At 41.9% G+C, this 25,200-nt stretch overlaps 2 protein-coding genes across 3 annotated transcripts in view; one reads left to right on the top strand and one right to left on the bottom strand.

Annotated features, from left to right (window-relative positions):
* The window catches only part of LOC144027103 (glutathione hydrolase-like YwrD proenzyme), a 112,158-nt gene extending 97,826 nt beyond the window's left edge, over positions 1-14,332 (bottom strand). The window contains 4 exon segments of the mRNA XM_077534399.1: positions 4,613-4,819; positions 7,799-7,952; positions 8,028-8,181; positions 14,001-14,332. Coding sequence (XP_077390525.1) covers positions 4,613-4,819; positions 7,799-7,952; positions 8,028-8,181; positions 14,001-14,100 — 615 coding nt within the window. The 5' untranslated portion in view covers positions 14,101-14,332.
* A 2,495-nt stretch (positions 14,333-16,827) lies between these two features.
* tm4sf4 (transmembrane 4 L six family member 4) lies at positions 16,828-25,175 on the top strand. 2 transcript variants are annotated; one of them, XM_077534058.1, is made up of 6 exons: positions 16,828-17,007; positions 17,154-17,393; positions 18,515-18,604; positions 20,481-20,626; positions 24,302-24,495; positions 24,833-25,175. In XM_077534058.1, the coding sequence occupies exons 2-6, from the start codon at positions 17,223-17,225 to the stop codon at positions 24,835-24,837; spliced, it is 606 nt and encodes a 201-aa protein (XP_077390184.1). In that variant the 5' UTR covers positions 16,828-17,007; positions 17,154-17,222; the 3' UTR covers positions 24,838-25,175. The 2 variants fall into 2 exon arrangements, with proteins under 2 accessions (XP_077390184.1, XP_077390183.1); XM_077534057.1 differs by having other exon boundaries at positions 16,828-17,045.
* Positions 25,176-25,200: the final 25 nt, after the last annotated feature.

The following is a 25,200-nucleotide window of genomic DNA, read 5'->3' as shown; positions in this document are numbered from 1 at the left end:
ACGAAAAGGCACAGAAAGAAGTAAAACTTGTGTTATCTGCCCCTAATCAACAACAACAATAACAACAAAATCACCAACACGAAGTAAATAACAGCGAACGGTCAAGACGCTTTCAATTTCACAATTCTGTATAATAATTCAGCAGCACGTCCTTGTAATTGAGCGTTTGTTAATAAAATGTATGTACAATAAAATGTGTTTTTTCCAAGTTTTCATACAACAGTGTTAACAGAGGAAAAATGTTAAACTAATATAAATATGGCTGCATGTTTTAGTCATTAATACAGTAATGTCATAATAATTAAAAAAAAAATAGAGTTAAAATTAAAAAGATATACTGTACTGTAAAAAAAAAAAAAAGTGTGATATTGAAGATAGTTTATGATGAGACCATTTTTCTGCCACTAGATGGCATAATTGCATTTGTAAGACTTTGGTGACAGCGCAGTGCATTTTTCTTTTCATATTAAGAGCTATTTAATCTTCAACATGAAATAAAATACAATTTGACACCAGTCTCCACAAATATTTCCATTTATATTGAATTTTTTACTGATCAATTTTGACGTGGACGAGTCTGCTGCGTTGCGACTGGAATTCCTCCAGTACAGGCTTTCCAAGTAAGGGGCGGACCTTAATCGCACATTAAAAAAATTAGTGGCGTTAAAGGAACATTAAATTAACTCAAAATTAATGCACTAAATTTGACATCCCTAAAATATATATATATATGTATATATATATATATATATATATATATATATATATATATATATATATATATATATATATATATATATATATATATATATATATATATATATATATATATATTAGGGCTGTCAAAGTTAAACCGCTAATAGATTAATTAATCACAGAAAAATATCGCATTAATCACGTATTAACACAGATTAATCGCACTATTTTTTTTGGCCGCACTTGAGCCTTGAACATAACCGATGATGGTTACATTGAAGGCTGCGCAGGTCAGTGATTAGGTCAATGCACGGCATTTCCTACGCCTGTTGTTCCATGATGAGCGGGGTGACTCCAGTTGGTGTGCTTGGTGGTAAATTTCGCTTTAAAAAACACCCCGACGGGACTTTAGATAAGACAAAAGTAATTTGTGTTTAATTGATTAATTAGTAATTGCTGAATTGCACCCAATTGATATGATGCTGTTACATTTTGAGTAATACACGCATGCATGCAATTGCGTACATGTATTTACTCAATGTTTGCAAATACATTCAGATAATAAAATGCATTCATGTCAAAATATTACGGTATTTTGTAAAATGAGCGGGGTGACTGCAGTTGGGGTGCTCGCTTTTTCGCTTTAAAAAACACTTCAACGGGACTTTAGATGAAACCAAAGTAATTTGCGTTTAAAAAATTTTAATCGTTTGACAGCACTAATATATATATATATATATATTTTTTTTTTAATCTGATTAATCACACTTTTTAATTTTGATTAATCACGATTAATCAGCTAAATTACTCGCGTAATATAAAAAACAAAATACCGTAATATTTTGACATTGACGCATTTTATTATCTGAATGTCATTTGCAAACATTGATTAAATGCATGTACACATGCATGCGTGTATTGCTCAAAACGTAACAGCATCATATCAATTGGGTGCAATTCAGCAATTATTAATTAATTAAACACAAATTACTTTTGTTTCATCTAAAGTCCCGTTGAAGTGTTTTTTAAAGCGAAAAAGCGAGCACCCCAACTGCAGTCACCCCGCACATTTTGGAACAACAGGCGTAGGAAATGCCGTGCATTGACCTAATCACTGTGCGATTAATCTGCGTTCATTCGTGATTAATGCGACAATTTTCTGTGATTAATTAATCTATTAACGCTTTAACTTTGACAGCCCTAATATATATATATATATATATATATATATATATATATATATATTAGGGGTGTGAATTGCCTAGTACCTGACGATTCGATTCATATCACGATTCACAGGTCACGATTCGATTCGATACCGATTAATCCCGATACGAATTTATAAGTCGATTGTTGCGATTTTTTTCCATTCAAATTTAGAAAATACTAATCAGTAAGCTTGTAGAGTGTAAGATTTATATGAAAATGTATTATTTATTTATCTGAAATTTCAGTCTTATAGAGGTTGTAATCTGTTTCATGTTTGAACAGCATTAAAATAAAATATTAAGGCTTAATGTTCCGTTCATATAATATTCTTCCATGCTCAAGGTGTGAATCCTAAAAAAAATTTTTTTTAAAAAATCGATTCTGCCGATTATTGAATCGATTCGAGAATCGCGCGATGTAGTATCGCGATATATCGCCGAATCGATTTTTTTTAACACCCCTATATAATATATATATATATATATATATATATATATATATATGTTATATACAATTATTGTGCGTTGTAAACTCCTCTGTGACAGGGCCCTGGGGGTGGATGAAATGCGCCCGGAGTTCCTATAGGTCTGTATGTAGTGGAGCTGTCATGGTTGACACGCCTCAACAACATCGCTTGGACATCGGGGACAGTGCCTCTGGATTGGCCGGCCCAGGGTGGTGGTCCCGGGGCTGTGTTCTAACCATAGAGGGATCACAATCCTCAGCCTCCCTGGTAAGGTCTATTCAGGGGTGCTTGAGAGAAAGGTCCGTCGGGAAGTCGAATCTCGGACTCAAGGAGAAGCAGTGTGGTTTTCGTCCGGGCCCTGGAATTGTCGACCAGCTCTACACCCTTGGCAGGATCCTCGAGGGTGCATGGGAGTTTGCCCAGCCATTACACATGTGCTTTGTGGACTTGGAAAGGCATTTGACCGTGTCCCCCGGGGGTTCCTGTGGGGGGTTATTCGGGAGTACAGGGTACCAAGCCCAGAGTTTGGTCCGCATTGCCAGCAGTAAGTCGGATTCGTTTCCAGTGAGGGTTGGACTCCACCAGGGCTGGGTGCAGCCGAGGTGTTGAGGGGGTCCGGTTTGGTGGCCTCAGCATTGCATCTCTGCCTTTTGCAAATGATGTGGTGCTGTTGGCTTCATCAAGCTGTGATCTCCAGCTCTCACTGGAGCGGTTCGCAGCCGAGTGTGAAGCGGTTGGGATGAAAATCAGCACCTCCAAATGAGACCGTGGTCCTCAGTTGGAAAAGGGTGGTGTGCCCTCTCCGGATGAGATCCTGCCCCAAGTGAAGTAAGTTCAAGTATCCCCTCGAAAAAGGGGTTTTGTTACCTTTCACGCTTGCTGCAAAAAAAAAAAAAAATGTTTTGAAATGCGCTTTCGTGTTACTGAGGTGTTGTTCAACAAGCTTGGACCAGACAAATTAATGTCCCAGTTCCATCAGTTTCTTTTCTACTATGTGGCAATGTATGGAGTCTTGTTCACGATTAAGGGCAGGATGGAGCGGGAGATGGACAGGCGGATCGGTGCAGTGTCTGCAGCGATGCGGACTCTGTATCGGTCCATTGTGGTGAAGAAAGAGCTGAGTCGAAACGTGAAGCTCTCAATTTACTGGTCGATCTAAGTTCCTACCCTCACCTATGGTCACAAGCTGTGGGTTGTGACCAAAAGATCAAGATCCTGGATACAAGCGGCCAAAATGAGTTTCCTCCGCAGGGTGTCCGGGCTCTCCCTTAGAGATAGGGTGAGAAGTAGTGTTGTTCCGATACCGATACTGGTATCGGCAGAAGCTCCGATACTGCATTAAAACAGTAGTATCGGTATCGGTGACTACTCCCAAGTAACATACCGATATCATTAATTCCAATGCTAATATAGGATTTTGGATGTAGCATCTTGTGTATTGCTCGTGCACGACATTCACTGATATGTGACACACTCACTGCATGCTGATCCAAGATATCCTATTGGCCCTTGAAAGCTCTGAACCAATGGCAGGACAGCTTTTTCATGTTGAGGAAAAAAAAGACCTTAGGTATCGGTATGGTATCGGTTATCGGCCAATACTGCAAAGCTGGGAATCGGTATCAGGGGCCAAAAAATGGTATCGGAACAACACTAGTGAGAAGCTCGGTCATCCAGGAGGGACTAGGAGTAGAGCCGCTGCTCCTCCACGTTGAGAGTAGCCAGTTAAGGTGGCTTGGGCATCTGGTTCAGATACCTACTGGACGGCTCCCTAGAGAGGTGTCCCAGGCATGTTCCACTGGTGGGAGGCCCCGGAAATGACCCAGGACATGCTGGAGAGACTATGTTTCTCGGCTGGCCTGGGAACACCTTGAGATGCCGCTGGAGGAGCTGGTTGAAGTGGCTGGGGAGAGGGAAGTCTGGGCTTCCTTCCTAAAGTTGCTGCCCCCGCGACCCGACATTGGATAAGCGGAAGAAGATGGATGGATGGATGGATGGATGGATGGATGGATGGATGGATGGATGGATGGATGGATGGATGGATGGATGGATGGATGGATGGATGGATGGATTTATTGTGGGTATTGGTGGGGAATTATACTGCACCAGTTTACCTAAGCAGACATGGTATTTGTGTAGTCCACACACAAAGTAGAGCAGGCAGAATTTATACAAAAATGAAGGGTGCTAAATATTTGTTTTTACTTTTGTGGAAGTGACAATTTTGTTTCACTCATGTACCTTCAGAGTTCGGGCTAGGGCAGGGTTCCGGAATACTTGTCCATGTTTGGGAGGATGCCCATCAATCAGTAGGTCTCCACCAAGTTCTTTCCCAGCTTCTCGCAGCTCAGCCACCCAGTGTGTCGAGGCATGAGCTGTGACTTCAGCAACAGGAAACCCCACCTCAGCCAGTTCCACTGCCCTATTGAGCACCTCCTGTAAGGTCAGCTAGGGGAAGTAGGGACAGGAAACACGTGCGTATTACCTCACTCCAAATGAAGCAGGAAATATGAGTCATTGTTTTGAGAAAAAATATGCCATGAAGAGTTACAATAGGAGCAAAATATGTTTATATGGAATTACACACTTTTTTGTAATCAATTCAATATCAAGAACTTTCCTTTGCCTCAGCAGGTGTTCTGACTGGAAGAGGAAATATTTTTGGACCGCTGTCAATTCAAATGCTCTCGCTGCCATGTGAGGTCAAGTATAGGGAACGCATTGAAGTTTAATTATCACAATTGAAAACATGGATGAAATAAATTGACAGCATGTGTAAATGTCGAGTCTGTCTCTGACTTTCATTAATCAATCACGGTAAAAAGCAACGTGTCAAAGGGGAACCGCACGATACACGTCACCACATGAGTCTAGCGAGGAGGGTCAAACTCAGCGGGCTAGTCATGCTAGACGAATGTGAACAGTCGACTAGCGAAATGTCTACTGCGCTAAATCTACTAATCGTGTCCGAGAATGATATCCCTGGTGGCAAATTCACTGGTATAGACGTCGAAGAACATACTAATGTTCAATCGAAGAGATGGCTTGCATGTAGAGGGCTGAAAAAGACGAGGTAAAAGAGCCAACCTTATCCAGAGGTGTTTTTTTTTCTCCCCGTCCTGCGCGACTGACACTGACATTCTCCAATTTCAAGAAGCTATCCTTCCTTTACCACCATATGCCCAGTTTTTCTTATCTGGTTGTCTTACGTCTTTGATAGTTGTCGGGGGTACATTTGTACTGCTTATTTTGTGTACGTGTGTAGCTTGTCTGTGCATGTGTCTCTTGGCCACAACCCACAGCACTCGCTAAACCTAAATTCTTTCCATTATTATATCCTTCCTGTTTATAAACCAGTTTCCTTAATTCAGAAAAGGCCCTACATATAAATTTTCATACATGTCACAGCTGCACAAAATGCAAAAAAAAAAGAAAAAAAAAAGAAGAAGAAGAAAAGAAAAAAGTAAGCAAGACAGGTCCGTACAACAATGGCAACGCCATTTTAGGATTTTTTTTTCCTTGTCATTCATTTTGTCATCCAGCAGTCGGCATAGTGCCAAACGCGAAACAAAAAAAAAACATATAAAAATAAAGACAATCGCTTACCTCTTCGGGATAGCAGTGGCTGGCAAAGGCAGCATTGTAATCTAGAAGGAGGCATGCATGCCCCTCAACAAAATGTTGACTCCATATTAAGGTTAAAGGTGCCCTCATATGAAATTTTCACTTTTGGCGGGGGGTTGACATAAGTATGCTTTACCATAGCCTGACTAAGTCCCCAAAGCTGTGAGATAAACGACCCATGTATCCCTTTCCTATGGGCGTTTGTATCACATTAGCTCAAACAGCACTCTCAAATGGGATGTTTCAGCAGGTCGGTTTCACACGTCACTAAAGCCACCTTTTTCGGTTTTACATGTCACTAGTTCAGCGCGAACTCCACCCTCAAAATTTTCAACCCCTCCACCCAGCCTGAGCAAACAAACAGCAGCAGCAGCAGGAGGACAGCATGGTCCACGATTTCGCGGCCCTGTATCTCCGGACCGGACACTCGTGGAGGACTGGCACCGACGCCGTTGGAAAACCGAGGTCGAGCCGGTTCCGGGGATGTGCTCAGTTTCCCCGTAGGACTTGTGGTTTGACCGGTACGGGGGTGTCAATCCCAGTAGCTGTACCCAGAAAATCAACTGCTTCAGGAATTTGGGACAATACAAAGGTGGATTAGCAGAACATCTTTCACTTACCCCTGAATCAGTACTGACTATTAAAACTAATGAGCCAATATTACTTCAGGTGCAGACGTGAAGACTGTTTGTAAACAGGAGCACATGGAAAAGATGAGACTTGGCCACGCCCAACTCATTTTGTAGTCAAGAACACACGGAAGTCTGGCGAGCCTTGGCCACGCTCACCAAAATCCGCTCATTTGATGCTAGGCTAACAATAGACCGTCCTCGTGGAGACTTGCAACTCTACAACAAGGTACAATTTCGCGAACATCTCTTTTGATACAGTATTAGGGCATTCAGAGGATGATTGGTGTAATTGCTGCAAAGCGCATATCAGGGGATCTTTAAAGGCTTCACTTCGCTGGCGATAAACTGTTCTTTTGGACGTCCACACAAGTTGATCCCCATTCACATTTTTGACTCTGAATTTTATGCTTTGGGAAACGAATAAAGAATAAATCCTTCATATGTGGACGGTTGTAGTGTCCGGAGTGGTTTCTGCATGTTCCCTAACAGCTATGTTTACTCTGCAAGTTTTTTCTCTGAGATAAACAAGAACAAAACAAGCACTACTTGCATGTCTCGTCAATGAGCGAGCTTCTTTTTGACCTCCTTCCGGTTCAAGCTGCTGAAGTTACGCAGCGTTTCTGTCTAAAAATAGCATTCTTCAAATTCAGTACACAGTTTACTTGAATGTGTTTGTGAATGTTGGTGGGGTATGTTATAATGTAATTTATGTTAACTCATTTACTCCCAAAAACATATAAATACATTCTATTTTAAATATTACCATGCTCCCAAAGATGTTTTGGCTTTGATGCAGCCTCTGAACTGAAGAGAATGCTTGAAGCAATTGTAGTTATTACAAAAACGGCCAGTAGATGGCAGCAGAGTATAAGAGATCAAAAAGCTCTTTTCCCCGTAGTTTTAAACAGATTTGTAAATAATGATGAAATTTAACCATATTTTAATGCTAATTGATCAAAATGGAAAAAGATAGAAATATATATATATATTTTTTCCTGATGAAAGAAGATGCTCTAATCTTTCTTTTGGTAGATTCCATGTTTTTATAGCAATAGGACACAATATTCTATGGGCCTTGCAAACCAATCAAAATCCAGTAAAATAGCGAAAATGTCCTGGGAGTGAATGAGTTAAATATGCAATTGACATACAGAAGCACATAAAGTTGAACCTTGTGACTGCCGAACATCTTTATGGTATCACACCAGCATGCAGGGGCCCATGGCACTGTAACATTCAGAGCATCAAACACTGGAAGAGGTGCCTCAGCGCTGTACTTGCGGCCAATCAGGAATTCCGGAGTCAGACCTTTGGGAGAAGGACCACTGTAAAACAAAAGAGCAGTATGCTGTCAGTCCATATAATGAAGACAAGACAAAAACATAAAGAAAATTGCTGACCTGCCGTTTATTCCTCTGATCTCGCCAGTGTTGCCGTTAAAGAACAGGCAGACGGCATCTCCTCCAAGACCGGTGCTGCACGGCTCTGTAACTGCCAGAGCTGCTGCTATGGCGACTGCAGCATCTGCAGCATTGCCACCACGCTTCAGAACATCTGGAGAAATAGACAAGCCAGTGCTTATAAGCTAAATTTCTGCATATTCAGCATCTTTTTTCACTGAAAATCATAATGAATTTCCAATGGTCAGTGATATTGATTACACGTTCCTCCAAAATGTGCACGTTTTCCAATTGTCACGCCGCCACCGGCGTGACAGCCCATGCTTTTATTTTTACAACCATGTTTCCTGTTTTACCCTGAAAATTATGATTCCCCTCTCACCCCAGGTCACTTGCCCTTCCTGCAGTTCACTGATTACCGGTCCCCACCCATGATCATCACCACCTGCTACCAATCAACCCAGACAATAAAAGCCACTTGCATTCTCCCCTCAGTTGTCAAAGTGTCACATCTCAGTGAATGGAAGCGTCCTCACATCCCTCGTACCACAGTCCTTGCCTTGCCTTGCCTTGCCTTGCCTTGCCTTGCCTTGCCTTGCCTTGCCTTGCCTTGCGCCCTGAGTTTGCCCCTTGTTTTCCTCCCTAGTGGAGCGCTTTCTGTTGTCCCTGTTTTTGAGTGCCCTTTTGGTATCTGCAGTTTGGAGCTCTTTTTGTTCAGCCTTTTTTCCCTCTTTAAGAGGCGATTTGAGTTTCCAGTCATTAAAGCTGCAGCCTTGTTGGCCAACTTTATACCTGCGTCTGAGTCCTACCTCCTCTCGTCGTGTCAGTACACTTCGGCCAGCATGGACTCAGCAGATAAGTTGGAGGCTGCACTGCGGAGGCAGGCCACTCGCTTGTCGCACCTGGAGGAGATCCAGCAAGCCATGGCCACCCGGATAGGTGAACTTGCTGGACAGGTGCAGGGGCTGATGAGCCACCTGCAACACTCCACGCTACCCGCCACAAGACAGGAAACCACCGCGGAATGGGCACGAAACTCCCCGACCTGCTCAACCGCAGCCGGGTTTTGCATGACTCTCCGCCAAGTTTTCGATCCAGTCAACATGGATCGAGAGAAGACGCGAGAACTCAGCTATCTCAGACAAGGCAGAGAATCGGTTAATGATTACGCCATCCGATTCCGAACTCTAGCAGCCAAGAGTGGCTGGAACGACACAGCTCTCTTTGACCACTTTTTGAAGGGGCTCACAACCTCCATGCAGGAACTCTTGCTTCCAAGTGATTTACCCAGCGACCTGGACTCATTAATTTCGCTTGCCATCCGCACTGATCATCGGAGGCGGGAGCTCAAGCAGAGCAGCGGACTCCAAAGGATACCTGGTTCGGGACCCCTCCAGCATCCACTGGCAAGTGAGTCTTCAAGATATGCATTTCCCCAGTCATCCACCGCAAGGGAGGTCAGTGGAAATGATGAGGAACCCATGCAGCTTGGTCGGACCCAGCTAACCATCGAGGAGCGACAGCGTCGCCGTCAAGAAGGCCGCTGCTACTACTGTGGTGAACTTGGTCATCTGGTGGGATCTTGCACCGTGAAGAGAGGTCCACCGGTGAGTTTCCCGTCACCCCGTCCTGCTAAGACTCAAAGAATCACGCAAGTCCAGATAAGCCACCATGCTATGACCATAGACCTGCCAGCCCTCATCGACTCCGGTTCCGACGAGAGCCTCATGGACTGGGGCCTCGTGAAACAGCTACGGGCCACCACCGAACCCCTTCCCCTAACCGTCCAGGCCAGAGCGCTTAATGGCAAGGAACTCTTTTGCATCACCCATATCACCGAACCCCTAGAAGTACGAATTGGACAACACATCGATAACCTCCGTTTCCATGTAATCCAAGCTTCGTCACCCACCTTGGTTCTGGGACACCCTTGGCTACGTCAACACAACCCCCGAATCGACTGGAACTCCGGGAACATACTGGAATGGGGAAAGGACTGTATGGATCACGTCTTGGAGCAATCAGCGACCAGTGCATTCTCAGCCGCAGTCAACCAGTTGACTCTTGAACCTCTCGTTCCCGAGCCTCGCCAGGCACCGCCTCAAGCCCCCGAGCCTCGCCGGGCGCAGCGCCAAGACCCTGAGCCACGCCAAGTTTCTGCATCATGTCACGCCAAGTCTCTGCATCAAGTCACGCCAAGTCTCTGCATCACGCCGCCCAAGCCAAAGCCGTCAAAGCCAAAGCCGTCAATGCCGTCCTCGCCAAAGCCGTCCTCGCCAAAGCCGTCCACGCCAAAGTCTACCATACTACACCAGGTCGGCCAAGCCTGCCACGCCTCGCCAAGCCTGCCACGCCTCGCCAAGTCTGCCAAGCCTGTCACGCCAAGTCTGCCACGCCTGCCAAGCCTGCCACGCCTCGTCAGGTCTGCCAACCCTGCCACGCCAAGTCTGCCACGTTTGCCACGCCTTGCCAAGTCTACCAAGTCAAACCGGTCCACGAGATTCCCGTGGTACTTTCCGAATCTGATCCTTCGCTAAACAAAAAAGAAGTTTTGTCAGGAACATCCTGAACGGTCCCGGCGGGACTCTCGTCTGGCGTCGTGGACGCCCTCCTGAACTACCTTTTGTCTGGGACGGATGGGTGGGCCGTGTTCCCACCTCCGTGCCCCCTTCCGCCCGCCCTTGTTTTTGGACTTTCTGTGTTGAAGGGCCGTCAGGAGCCGGCCGTTGAGGGGGGGGTACTGTCACGCCGCCACCGGCGTGACGGCCCATGCTTTTATTTTTACAACCATGTTTCCTGTTTTACCCTGAAATTCTGATTCCCCTCTCACCCCAGGTCACTTGCCCTTCCTGCAGTTCACTGATTACCGGTCCCCACCCATGATCATCACCACCTGCTACCAATCAACCCAGATTATAGTGTAGGACTAGATGATAATATCCCTCTATCGCATACCTAAGACTCTGTGGGATAATCATGTGAGTGACGGCACCCTATGGGTTGTCAAGTGGGCACCCTCCTTCCTCAATGTTTCGCTGATAGGCCCACGACATCTCCAGAGGGTTCAGCAGTGATTCCCAGCGTCCCAGGATCACCCCCCGGATGCCGACTCTCACCTGATGGCCCAGCTGGTATCCTTCCTCCTTAGCCAGACCCACTGACTCCCTCTTTCTGCTGCTTTGGAGAGGTCCTTGATGGCCTGCCGATGGGCCTTCCCTCGTACTCCCACCTCTCGGAGTAGCCTTGTTGTTGAAGTTGCTACAAAACCTCTGCATCCTACTTCGACGGGGCGGATCTTTACTACCCAGCCACGTTGCTCAGCTTCGGCTGCCAGCTCTGTGTATCTCAGCTTCTTGCGCTCGTAGGCCTCCTCAACTGAACTTTCCCACGGCACCGTCAGCTCGATGATATACACGTGCTTAAGTGAGGTTGACCACAGCACGAGGTCTGGTCTCAAATTGGTCAGCGCAATTTCTGGTGGGAAGCAGAGCTTTTGGTTCAGGTCTGCCAACAATTTCCAATCACGTGCCCTGCTGAGCTGCCCCACTTCTGGTCTTAAGGGCCTGAGGGTAGCTTTACCCTCCCCTTCTCTGATGAATGGTATTGCTAGCCCACAAGCTGTAGGGGGAGGGAGCTTGTTGGTAATTGTTCGCTGATGCTCCAACACTTCTGCACTGGTTGTGCCGCCAGGTGTACCGACCTTGAGTGAGACTGGTCGTGCAGCCAACCAGGATGTGCTTCAGCGTAGCAGGAGTTGAGCAGAGGGAGCAATTAGGGACTTCACCATACCACTGGTTGAGGTTTTTGGGAGTTGGCAAGACATCGTAGACAGCTTTGATAGTAAAGCTTATCCTAAATGCCTCTGTCTCCCACAGCTCCTGCCAGGAGATCTTCCTCTTCTCCACTCCCTCCCAGGTCGTCCATTGGCCTTGTCTTGCTTGTGCCACCGCTTTTGCACACCTTACCACCTCCTCTTGCTGGCGCACCTCTTGAACTACCAGCGCTCGTCTCTCGGGTGCGGTGGCCTTGCTCCACAATGGCATGACGACTCCTGCGCCAAGACCACTCCTCCCCTGCTGCACTCGTCCCACAATGTCCCTATGCTTGAGAGCTGCTTTGGCCTGTTGAGTTGCCTCTGCTGGTGTCCACTTTCTCCCAGTCGCCAAATGAGGGGCAGCCTGGGCCACGAGAGTGTCAGTTGAATCCAGCAGCGTCATCTCTAGTCTCACCTTGGCACACTTGTATTCCTCCACCAAACTGGACAAGGGCAGTTCCAAGACTCCTCTTCCATAGAGCCCTATACTGCTGAGGCATCTGGGAAGCCCAAGCCACTTCCTGGCGTATGAACTAAAGTATCTCTCCAGTTTCTCCACCTTTGAGATGGGGATTTCGTAGAGGGTCAGAGGCCAAATGAGCCGTGGTAGAAGTCCAAACTGCAGACACCAAAGCTTCAACTTCCCAGGGAGTGCAGTTTTGTCAATGATCTCCAGGCCACTGACGACATCCTTCTTAAGCTGATCTATTTGCTCAGTGTCCTTCAGGGAAGCGTCATACCACCGTCCTAAGCTCTTCACAGGCTTCTCAGAAACAGTTGGAATATCCTCATCACCAATCTGGAAGCGTTGGTGTGACAGCTTCCCCTTGACAATTGAGATGCTTCTGGATTTACTTGGCTTGATTTTCATGTGAGCATGCTCGATGTTATGTTGGAGCTTGCTCAGGAGTCGTACAGTGCAGGCCTTGGTTGTGGTGAGGATTGTGAGGTCATCCATATAGGCTCTTATAGGTGGCAACCTAAGGCCAGGTCGTAAGGACTGCCCTCCAACCACCCATCGAGATGCTCGAATGATCACTTCCATCGCCATCGTGAAGGCTAATGGGGAGATGGTGCAGCCAGCCATGATTCCTACAATAAAAGCCACTTGCATTCTCCCCTCAGTTGCCGAAGTGTCACATCTCAGTGCATGGAAGCGTCCTCACAGCCCTCGTACCACAGTCCTTGTTTTATGCTTTGCCTTGCCTTGCCTTGTCTTGCGCCCTTAGTTTGCCCCTTGTTTTCCTCCCTAGTGGAGCGCTTTCTGTTGTCCCTGTTTTTGAGTGCCCTTTTGGTATCTCCAGTTTGGAGCTCTTTTTGTTCAGCCTTTTTTCCCTCTTTGAGAGGCGATTTGAGTTTCCAGTCATTAAAGCTGCAGCCTTGTTGGCCAACTTTATACCTGCGTCTGAGTCCTACCTCCTCTCGCCGTGTCACCAATAATGGCTAAACCACAGCACAGTATCCCTTCAAGTGACAAAAGGAAGTCCCACTAGGTTGTGTGACTGGAGGAAATCTTCAAATGTAATAATTATATTTATAAACAATATACAGTACATTATAAATGTTGAGTTTTACCACCACTACATCAATAGTTAAATATGCTGTGATTGGCTGGCAAACAGTTCAGGGCGTACCCCGCCTACTGCCCGAAGCCAGCTGGGATAAGCTCCAACACCACCGCGGTACGTGATGAATAAGCGGTCATGTGCATAGGTTCATATTGAAGACAATGTGCGACTGACTAGCTTACTGGATGCCCAGAAGAGAGAGAGAGAGAGAGAGAGAGAGAGAGAGAGAGAGAGAGAGAGAGAGAGAGAGAGAGAGAGAGAGAGAGAGAGAGAGAGAGACAGACAGACAGACAGACAGACAGACAGACAGAGAGAGAGAGAGAGAGAGAGAGAAAATAAAGTATTTTACATAGGCCTAAAAGTCTGCAAAGTAATGCGTTTCACATTTAAAATAAATAAATAAATAAATGCACTCTATGTTAGTGTACTGTAAAATGAAAAAAATCAGATTTAAATTCAGTCACAGATCTTTGAAAAGGTGATGCCTCTCTTTCATAATTATGCAAATAAAATTGTTTTAAAATGTACAAAACAGTGTTCGTACTTAGCTATCAAGCCAAGCAGAGATCTCCAAGAGAACTTTCCACTCACCCAATCCAACAGCAGAAGCGAGGGGCTGGCTGGACGCCACGCATCCGTGTAAACAAACCACAGGCGACCGACGAGAAGAGAAACTCAAGTCGGTGTCCATGCCAACCTGTCCTTTAATAACTTTGCAATGCAATAAAATTATATGAAGCCGCAATGCAAGGGACAGCGGTGAATGTGGTGTGACGGTGTCGAGCTGGGATAATCGGTTTATCGGTGAGCGTTTGTTTTTTCCTCAGCCAGAAGGTAGTCAAATGTGGATCACATCGATGGATGCAAGCCAGTTGCAGACTGCGGTCAAGCCAGCCGCCACTCGAAAAGACGAAGTCAAGCCAGCCGCCCCAACGATTGTTAATACTGTGCATTACGGTAACATGCCGACATGCCGCTGCGTTGGCCACTTTCAAAATAAAAGCTGTCAAACACCTGGTTTAGGGTTTAATTAAAATAAAGAATCATAAAACATTCATGGTTTGTTATCCCAGGACCAGACCAGTTCTAAGGGACACTACACCACCCCAGGTGTCCAACCAAAGTACTTTGAACAAAATCTGATGTTGCATTTCAAAATAAAACTCATTTGAAAAATTGATTTTCAGACATTAATCCCTGATTTTAAAAAAATCATTAAAATTCATGGTTTGTTATCCCAGGAACAAACCAGTTCTAAGGGACACTACACCACCCCAGGTATCCAACCAAAGTACTTTAAACAAAATATGATGTTACATTTCAAAATAAAACACCTTTAAAAAAAATGATTTTCAGACATTAATCCCTGATTTAAAACAAAATCATTAAAAATTCATGGTTTGTTATCCCAGAACCAGACCAGTTCTAAGGGACACTACACCACCTCAGGTATCCAACCAAAGTACTTTTAACAAAATCTGATTTTGCATTTCAAAATAAAACTCCTTTGAAAATTCAAATGTCGACAATTATTGCTGATTTCAAAACATCATTAAAAATTAATGGTTTGTTATCCCAGGACCAGACCAGTTCTAAGGGACACTACACCACCTCAGGTATCCAACCAAAGTACTTTGAACATAATCTGATGTTGCATTTCAAAATAAACCTCCTTTGAAAATTGAAATGTCGACTATTATTGCTGATTTCAAAAAATCATTAAAAATTCATGGTTTGTTATCCAAGACCATTTATTTTTTAGTTTTATTTTGAAATTCAACATCAGATTTTGTTCAAAGTACTTTGGTTGGATACCTGGGGTGGTGTAGTGCCCCTTAGAACTGGTCTGGTCCTGGGATAACAAACCATGATTTTTTTAAATGTTTTTTTTAAATCAGGGATTCATGTCTGAAAATCAATTTTCAAATGAGTTTTATTTTGAAATGTAGCATCAGATTTTGTTTAAAGTACTTTGGTTGGATACCTGGGGACATAATCTCTCAACAAGTGCTTCTCGCAATCGTTTTTTATGCTTTAGACCAGATGTAGCAGTCGCGAGTAAAAAAAAAAAAAAAAAGTGTCAAACTCCACAAAACACCTTTAATGTTGAGTTTCCAAGGATTGAAGGGAATTGTTCCTTACCTCAAAGTTCAAGCATACAAAGATCCAATTACTTTTTGTTTTTATACCAACATTTCCACATGACATGACATGAACTACAATCACCAAGATCCCAGGTTAGTCAATAGAGTCCCAAGACTTGTGAAAATAACATAAGATAAAATAATTCTAATAAAGAAATTAGGGGGAGCTTGACACAGAGGCTGCAGTTACGCAAGTAAAAAAAAAATGTGGCAAACTCCACAATGCAACTTTAATATCAACATAAACTGATTGTCTAAAAAGTTGGAAAGAGATTTGTGCCACGTCTAAATAAAATGTGTGCAAACATTAGTTTCAGTTGGCTAACAGCCAAAAAAGTTTTTACTCAGAGTTTGAGGTAAAATAGCCAGATAATCTGCACATGAGGGAATGTCTGTTATTCAGACTTTAAATAGTTTTGCTTAACTTTTGTTTGCATTTTTTCATGAGGGGTTAACAAATGTGTAAAAATACATATATATTATATATATATATATATATATATATATATATATATATATATATATATATATATATATATATATATATATATATATATATACTCCCCGTGTCCGCGTGGGTCTTCTCCGGGTACTCCGGTCTCCTCCCACATTCCAAAGACATGCATGGCAGGTTAATTGGGAGCTCTGAATTGTCCCTAGGTGTGCGTGTGAGTGTGGATGGTTGTTCGTCTCTGTGTGCCCTGCGATTGGTTGGCAACCAGTCCAGGGTGTCCCCTGCCTACTGCCCAGAGCCAGCTGAGATAGGCGCCAGCAGCCCCCGTGACCCTTGTGAGGAATAAGCGGTCAAGACAATGGATGGATGGATGGATATATATATATATATATATATATATATATATATATATATATATATATATATATATATATATATATATATATATATATATATACCCATGAATGCCTGCATGCACTGTGAGATATTATTCTACATAGTTTGCAGTCATGATACTTTACGTATAAAAATGTTTCAATTAATAGAAGACTTGGACCTCTAACTTGAAACAATAGGCTTCAGATTATATACCTACAGTGTTAGATAGGCAAAACAGACCTGAAATGTATCTATTGATCACATCAAGATCCAATGAGTCACTATGCCTGTGCTCGTTTCAGATCCACCATGAGACCTCCACTTCATCGATCAAATGTCTTTCCCTTCCTCCCGGACAAAAAAAAACAAATGGTAGAACATTAACCACTTGGGTTTCTCTATACACACACTGATACGCCACTCGACATCATCGTGTGTGTTTGCATGAAGCCACCCGCATGTGTACGCATGACTGTAAGTGAGTGTGCGCTCGTACATGTGTGACTCTGTTTTATTACAGCTTGCGATTGTAAAAGTATAGTGGTGAGGTCACATAAAAAGCAAGGTGGGGGGCTATAAAGGCTGAAGTCTGGCACCCACCATCCTGTGTTGAGGCGTACAGGTGAGGTGGACAGGTTCACATCGTTGAGGAAATATTTGGTATGTTCTGATGTTTTATTGAATTTGAATAGCTGCATTTTTAATTATAGAGCAGCTCAACAAGTTGTTGCCAGTTTGCATGACGTCGAATGTTCTCTGTTTTTCAAGAGCAAGCCGAGCATCTACCAGCCTGTGAAATTACAATTAGCGGCATTCTGGGGTTGTAAGACCACCGCAATGTGCTCTGGGGGCTTTGCCAAATGTCTGGGGATCAGTCTGATTCCCCTGGCAATTGTGTGCGTGCTGTGCAACATCCTTCTCTTCTTTCCTGGTGGGAAGGTTGTAGAAAGTGATAATATCACAGAAGAGGTGTGGTACTTTGGAGGAATTTTTGGCTCTGGAGTTTTGGTAAGTGTGATTTATTTATGACAAATCTTTAACACCATATTGGCATTTTATGTTTGACACTTCTACTTCGTGCTAGTATTTTCTTCACCAGTCTCCATTGAACATTAATACATAATAGTCTATATCAGGGGTGTCAAACATAAGGCCCGCGGGCTGGATCAAGCCCGCAAAGGGGTTTAATCCGGCCCGCGAGATGGTTTTGTAAAGTTAAAAAAAAAAGAAGAAAAAAATAATAATTGTAATGTCAGACTAATTAATCAGTCATCCACAATAAAAATATATAAAATGTGTAATTCCACAAGCAGTCCTCAGAAGATGAGCAATGCAACTTGTACGGGGGAATCGTCCTGGATGTCATTATTTTACACACAACATAAAGTTACGTTTTGTTAAATTATTATTATTGTTTTGTTTTGTTTTTTTAATCGTAGACCGACAAACGTGTTAAATACGACACAAATTCAATTACTGGTAACACAAATAGATACTATGACAAGGATTAGCGTCCTTATAACGTCATTAACTGCGCCACGCAATGCATTCTGGGAACAATATATATGCAAAACATATATATTTAGATTTAATACGTTTAGGACTCAGTGTTGCCGCATTCCATTTGTTTTTGTATTATTTTTTGGAACAATATGATTACATTTGAGCTCCATAATTTAGGGCTGGCACACAAATAGCGAAAATCTACGTATAATTGACGGCAATTGTTTTTAAGTTATATACCGTTATGTTACCGATGCGGCCCACTTGGTAATATATTTTCCTCCATGCGGCCCCTGAGCTAACATGAGTTTGACACCCCTGGTCTATATAATGAAGCTTTTATCCTCGTTTTTTTTTTTTTTTTTGAATTAATTTATGTTGTGTACCCTGCGAACCAGCTTTATTTTGACTTGTGGATATGTTACAAATTGTTTTTGTCTCATCTTCTCTGTGTTTCATTTTGTTATGTATTTATCATGAAAATAAATACTTCATTTTAGTCTGTATTGTGCTCTATATGGTACAAATGTGCCATTTATCATGGTAAATTGTTTTAGTGTATGTATGTGTGTCTATTAAACATTGCAACTAAAATATGTATTATAAAATGGTTGTGTTGATGGCAGATGATCTTCCCAGCCCTGGTCTTCCTTGGTCTGAAGAATAATGACTGCTGTGGTTGCTGTGGCAATGAAAGCTGTGGAAGAAGATTTGCGGTGAGGTGTTTCCAGTTGCGCTCAAAGATATGTTCATAATAGCGATGCTGAAAAGTCAAGAGACTCAAAGGCTGTTACGTGTTTTTCAAATTTTATGGCAAGGTTTCTCTAGGCTTTTTTGTTGTTGTAAATTTCCTTTATTCCCCCAAATAATTAGTAACACTAAGGTCGGACAGAATTCACTCAAGGACGCTGGCCAACCTCAGATTTGTTCATATTGAATATATATAACAACCAATTTCCAGTGAGAGATGAGAAACAACTGAAATTGAAACAATCTATGCCAGTCTTACATATGACAATACTTTGGCAACCTTTTCAGGGAATATTTTAAGTTCTGGTGGAACAGTTTCAATTCAATTCAAATTTTTATTTCACTCTTTAAAGCAAAAGTACGGAGCCCCTAAAGTGACATGGAAGGGGAAAAAAATTAAATATGTTTCTTGTCCGGATGAGAAAGTTTCTTGTCCAGACGAGAAAATTTCTTGTCTGGACGAGAAACTTTCTCAGACAGACAGACAGACAGATAAATCTAATCTTTGGGACTAGACTAATTCGACACCCAGTCAAAATCATTGTTGACTTAATTGAAATTGAAAGAATAAATGGAATAAAATTTCTTGGTGTTATAATTGATGCTAAATTGTGGTGGAAATTACACATAGACAATGTTAACAGAAAAATATCCAAAACCTTTGGTATCTTGTATAAAACCAAAGATATTCTCAAGAAGAAGTCATTGTATACATTATATTGTACATTATTACCGGATTTATTGTGTCGAAATATGGGGAAATACATAAAAGTAACACACAATCTGTCTTTAAACTACAAAAAAGAATCATACGAATAATTACTCACTCACATTCATTAAATTAAATACTCTCAAATTCTATGACCTCATCGAATTTAAAACAGCTCAAATACAAAGTATACAATAATAAGCAACTTTGCCACGGTATTCAGAAGCTATTCGAAATCAAAGAGGGCTGTTGCTATGGGTTATGGGGTACAAGTGACTTAAAAAAAAAAATGACAAGAACAAACAAAGTAAAGGTGTGTTTCTGTTAAAGTGATTAATTTATGGAAAAATTATGAAACTGAACTCTAAAAATGTGAATCAATTACTATTTTTAAAAAGAGGTTAAAAAAGATAACGTTACATAAATATGTAAATTGGGTATAAATGTAAATACATTTGTGTGTCTATGTACTGTAATTGTACGTTTCTGTGTATATATGTGTATGTGTACTCGTGTGAATGTGTGCCCACATATGTTCAACAATTAATGTTCTGTGAATTTGTTGTGTTGTATATGTGGGACTTTACTTTGGTTTCTTTTTATTGTTTAATTTTATTTGTATTGAATAGGAACAATTTGTTAGTATATAAGGAAATAATAGGAAGTAGGACTAGATAAATACGTGTACTTCTTCCTACTCCTTGAAGATGTAAATTATGGAATTTATTGTTGAAAATTTTTCCTTTCTTCCTTTAAATTTTTATTTTACTATAACTTTTTTTGTTACACTTGTAATGTGTTTATGTTTATATGTTCAAAACCAATAAATCAAACCAAACAATAGTTTAAATATAAATTTACAACACCCGAGGCAATGCTGTATAATCTTGATACGACTTTATTAAACTATAATAAAGTAAAAATAGTCATACTTGTAGGTAGAATTGGAGGTCATATAATCCTGAGGTTGGAAATGGTTATGTGATGTTCAGGAAGTACATGTATGTAAAATCGTTAAATCATTTGTTTCTCCTCTTTTCTTCTGGTTTATTTATTTATTTATTTATTTTTTTTAACAGTATGAGTGTTCAAACAATTCAATAAATTCTTACCGGTGTCTCCTTGTCTTGTAGATGCTGAGTTCCATACTGTTTGCAGCTGTGGGTGTTGTAGGAGCCGGTTACTCAGTCATAGTTTCAGCGGTTGCCATAAACCATGGACCCAAATGTCTGACTCCAGAAAACGGCACAACTGTTTGGACATACCCCTTCAACACGAAGTGCGAAGTTAGGCCACCAGTATATGGCGAATAGTTATTGATCATGCACATATGTACCTGTATATTTTGATAACATCATAATTCAATCATATACTGCATATTATATCCATCCATCCATCCATTTTCTTGACCGCTTATTCCTCACAAGGGTCGCGGGGGGTGCTGCCGCCTATCTCAGCTGGCTCTGGGCAGTAGGCGGGGGACACCCTGGACTGGTTGCCAACCAATCGCAGGGCACACAGAGACGAACAACCATCCACACTCACAAGCACACCTAGGGACAATTCGGAGCGCCCAATTAACCTGCCATGCATGTCTTTGGAATGTGGGAGGAGACCGGAGTACCCGGAGAAGACCCACGCGGGCACGGGGAGAACATGCAAACTCCACCCAGGAAGGTCCGAGCCTGGACTCTGGGAAGCGGACGTGCTAACCACTCGACTACCGTGCCGCCTACTGCATATTATATTTCAACACAAAATGTGCAATAACATTAGGTCATTCACAGAAACAAGAACATTTGATGTCGATGCCCTTTCTTGTATTTGTTGAGATTCTTCTACTCTTTAACTAATTAGTTCCTTTCCATGGCATCAGAGATGCAATTTTATGTGAACTTACGAGCGTGTTCAGAAAACGTGATTTGGAAGAGCCATCAAGGATTCACAGAATATAGTGGCAACAATGGAACTGTCCACGCTACAGAGTCATAATGCGCCTTTGCCTATCTGCTTTAGTCATTTTCGGCCCTTGCTTCAGTCTGTGCTTTGAGTGGCATTCTAATTATATGTGATTACTAAGGGTGTCACGATTTCGATTTTTTATCGAAATCGATCGAAATTACGTCACGATTTCGAGCATCGAAATAGAAGAGAGGACACACGATTCGATGCCCCCCCCCCGCGCCCGCCGCCACCGCCGCCACCGCCACCTCCCAGGAAAGCAAATGAGACGCAGCCATTCAGCTACTAGCTAACGGCACTTGTTAGCTGACTTCTCCTGCAGTCATGATGGCAAGCGCGGACAGACACAGCAATGGTGCTTCAAGCCGCTCCCGCTTCTCTCGTCACCAGTTTGGAAACATTTTGCGTTCCCGGTGAGTTATGTCGACAACGTTCACGTTGTCGATAAAAAGACCACAGTTGCAAGATATGCTATGTGCGCGTACTGTACTCGGCCACGGTGTTACGCCCGGCTCGTCAAGGGGAAGGGAAGTAACACAATAACAGAAAATATAGAGTAGATAAACACGGGTCGACTTTAACATCTGAGTAGTTTTAATTGAAATTTCAGGCAGGGGTTTGACAAGGGAGTGAAAGTGGAAGGTGAACAAATAATAACCGCATTTAATACACGGATACACAATAGCGTCGCGCTGGCACAGTCGTCCAATCGGAGTGTCGCGCTGGCACAGTCGTCCAATCGGAGTGTCGCGCTGGCACAGTCCTCCAATCAGAGTGTCGCGCTGGCGCATTCAAACTGAAGTACCATTATACGGGCACCAGCCGACACAAACACACACATACATACTCGGGGAGCGGAGCCGGCGGCGGGCCCGAGCCGCCAGCCTATAACAACGGGAAACACGACAAACATGACGGGACATTTACGCAGGCATCACAAAGATTTAGATTTATCAAATTCAACTAGAAGTGGGAAAACAACGGTCCAACCAACTATTTCATCCTCATTTACAGTGAAACTTCCACACACTTCAGCTCGCGCGAAACGCCAGATCCATAGGTCTATTTATAGCAGCAGACCTGCAGCCTTGGAAAACGCTGGATTCAAACATTTAATTAGTGTACTTGAACCACGCTACAGTATGCCCAGCAACTGTAAATGTTGGGATATAGTTTGTTCAGGCTGTATTTGTTCCATGACTTTGGATACAATATATTTTTTGTTGTTGTTGCACATTGCACATTATTTTAAGAGGAACGCACAGCACACTGTTGTAACCAAAAACAGTCAATAGATGGCAGGCACCCACTGTGACTTTTTGTTTTTGTTTTTTTATTTTTTATTTTACACTTCAGTAAGAACAAGACGGTTAACTTTATATTGTAAATAAATTCTTTGAATTTGATCATTCCTGCCTAATGTCAATTATCATATATTACATAAATTTACACAAAAATAATATGGAAATTGCATCACCTATATGTAGCCGATCTTTTGAAATAAGATTTACTGTACAATGAATAGAACCAATGATCATAGACTAGCCTTAGCCTACAGAAGCATATGCCTCTGTGTTATAAAGTGGGGGAGCGGAAAAAAAAAAAAAAAAAATCGAAAAAAAAATCGAATCGTGACCCCAAAATCGAAATTTAAATCGAATCGTGGAGTTGGCGAATCGTGACACCCCTAGTGATTACTAGTGATGGGATTTTCGTCTCTTTTCGGTGAGCCGGTTCATTTGGATCGGCTCAGTGAGAGCTCTTTTTGGCTCTCAAACGGCTCTTTTAACTTGAGCTTTTCTTTTAAATATATTTACGACAAATTTACCATACATTTTGATAAATGACTTGGTAAAGATTGCACTCAACTGACTGCAAATAGCAACAATTATCAAGCAAAGAAAATGATTTTTTTTCTCATTTTATTGAACAAATTAATAGGCTCCAAACAATAAACAAGAAACAAAATTAAACCTTTAACCAACAACAATTAAAAAAACAATCAAATAACAAAAATAGTGAGTAGTAATTTAACTAAAAAAGCAGCAGCGAAGAAAACAAACATTAGCTACTCACCCGGTCCAGGATAAAAGACCTAGCTAATCTTTGTTTTCTTCGCTGCTGCTTTTTCAGTTAAATTACTACTCACTATTTTTGTTATTTGATTGTTATTTTAATTGTTGTTGGTTGAAGGTTTAATTTTGTTTCTTGTTTGGAGCCTATTAATTTGTTCAATATATATATATATATATATATATATATATATATATATATATATATATATATATATATATATATATATATATATATATATATATATATATATGTGTGTGTGTGTGTGTGTGTATGTATATATATATATATATATATATATATATATATATATATATATATATCAACTTGGACGGGCTGATCCGGCTCCTTCTCTCATCTGACTTTAACCAATTAAAATGTCTCCAAATGTTACTGCGTTTTCGGCTCATCTTGTACAAACCGCGTTTGTGTGTCGTCCTTTCCTCTCCTGTTTTCTCCTCTTCCTGTCTCTCTCTGTCTGCGGCTGCGCAGACTAGGCGGAGAAACGTGCTCCGTGTGCAGTACCACCTCCCCCACCCCCACCCTCAGAGAGAGAGAGAGAGAGAGAGAGAGAGAGAGAGAGAGAGAGAGAGAGAGAGAGAGAGAGAGAGAGAGAGAGAGAGAGAGAGAGAGAGAGAGAGAGAGAGAGAGAGAGAGAGAGAGAGAGAGAGAGAGAGAGAGAGAGAGAGAGAGAGAGAGAGGGAAAATGACAGAGCCGGCTCTCGAGCGAGGGTGCCGGCTCTCATCGTTCACTTCACTTTGTACCGGCTCGTTTGCATCCAACACATCACTAGTGGTTACTGGCATTAAAAAATATCCCAAAACATCTACCATTGACATATGGAAGTAGCATATAGTTTACACTGTCGGCTAATAATAAGTCTAATCTTTTCTTCTCTCTCATTCTCCCCATTTGCAGCAACTACCTGACTAATTCAACCATGTGGTCCAAATGTGTTGAACCAGTTGGTGTGGTGTCATGGCATCTCGCACTCTTCTCGGTGATTTTGGTCATGGGTTTAATCCAAATAGCGCTGTGTGCTGTGCAGGTGATAAACGGGCTGCTGGGAGCTCTGTGTGGAGACTGCTGTGGTCGCTGTGGTGGGGGGTGGGGTTAGTATATGTTTTCAGATGCACTAGACAGTTAATATATTTGAAAATATATTAATATTGATATTTAAGTGATTGTATGTTTTTTATTTCTTTTCTTTTTTATCACAGTATTAGTGTTTAAACAATTCAATTAATTCTTACCATCATATATATATATATATATATATATATATATATATATATATATATATATATATATATATATATATATATATATATATATATATATATATATATATATATATATATATATATATATATATGAAAACTGATATCAGTATTTGGGTTTGGCCTATAGGTAACTGCTCTGAGAAGTTTAATCATGTTTGTGTTTCAGAATGATGGAGCTGTGTGAACAGTATTTGTGGCTGAAATCATCTTTGGGAAGGATTTTCTTCTGTATTTATTCTATTTTTAGAGAGTTGGTTTTGGAAGAAAGAGCTACTTTACAGTGGAATGTGTATGAAGTAACTATACAACACGTAGAATGACAAAGCTCGGTCTTGAGAATTTTCAACTGATGTATTATTTTTAATTGCTTATTTGCTTTGGAGCTATTGGTATTATTGTAATTAAATTGATATTTTTAAAACAATGAAAAAATAAATGTTCTTTTTGACTAACCCAGTCCAGTGCCAGACACTCTATGTACGGCTCTGGATTAAACTTGGCATGACTGACCCCTGATGTTCTCTTTTGGTGTTG

Source organism: Festucalex cinctus, chromosome 10, assembly GCF_051991245.1.
Source record: "Festucalex cinctus isolate MCC-2025b chromosome 10, RoL_Fcin_1.0, whole genome shotgun sequence".
NCBI classification, from domain to species: domain Eukaryota; kingdom Metazoa; phylum Chordata; class Actinopteri; order Syngnathiformes; family Syngnathidae; genus Festucalex; species Festucalex cinctus.
Note: the sequence above shows the minus strand (reverse complement) of the source record. Positions and strands in the feature narration are given on the sequence as shown.

Coding starts and splice junctions, on each gene's coding strand:
- tm4sf4 (XM_077534058.1), top strand. CDS start 17,223: ATGTGCTCTGGGGGCTTTGCCAAATGTCTGGGGATCAGTCTGATTCCC. Junction 17,394..18,514: donor TTTTTGGCTCTGGAGTTTTG/GTAAGTGTGATT, acceptor TGTTGATGGCAG/ATGATCTTCCCAGCCCTGGT. Junction 18,605..20,480: donor GCTGTGGAAGAAGATTTGCG/GTGAGGTGTTTC, acceptor CTTGTCTTGTAG/ATGCTGAGTTCCATACTGTT.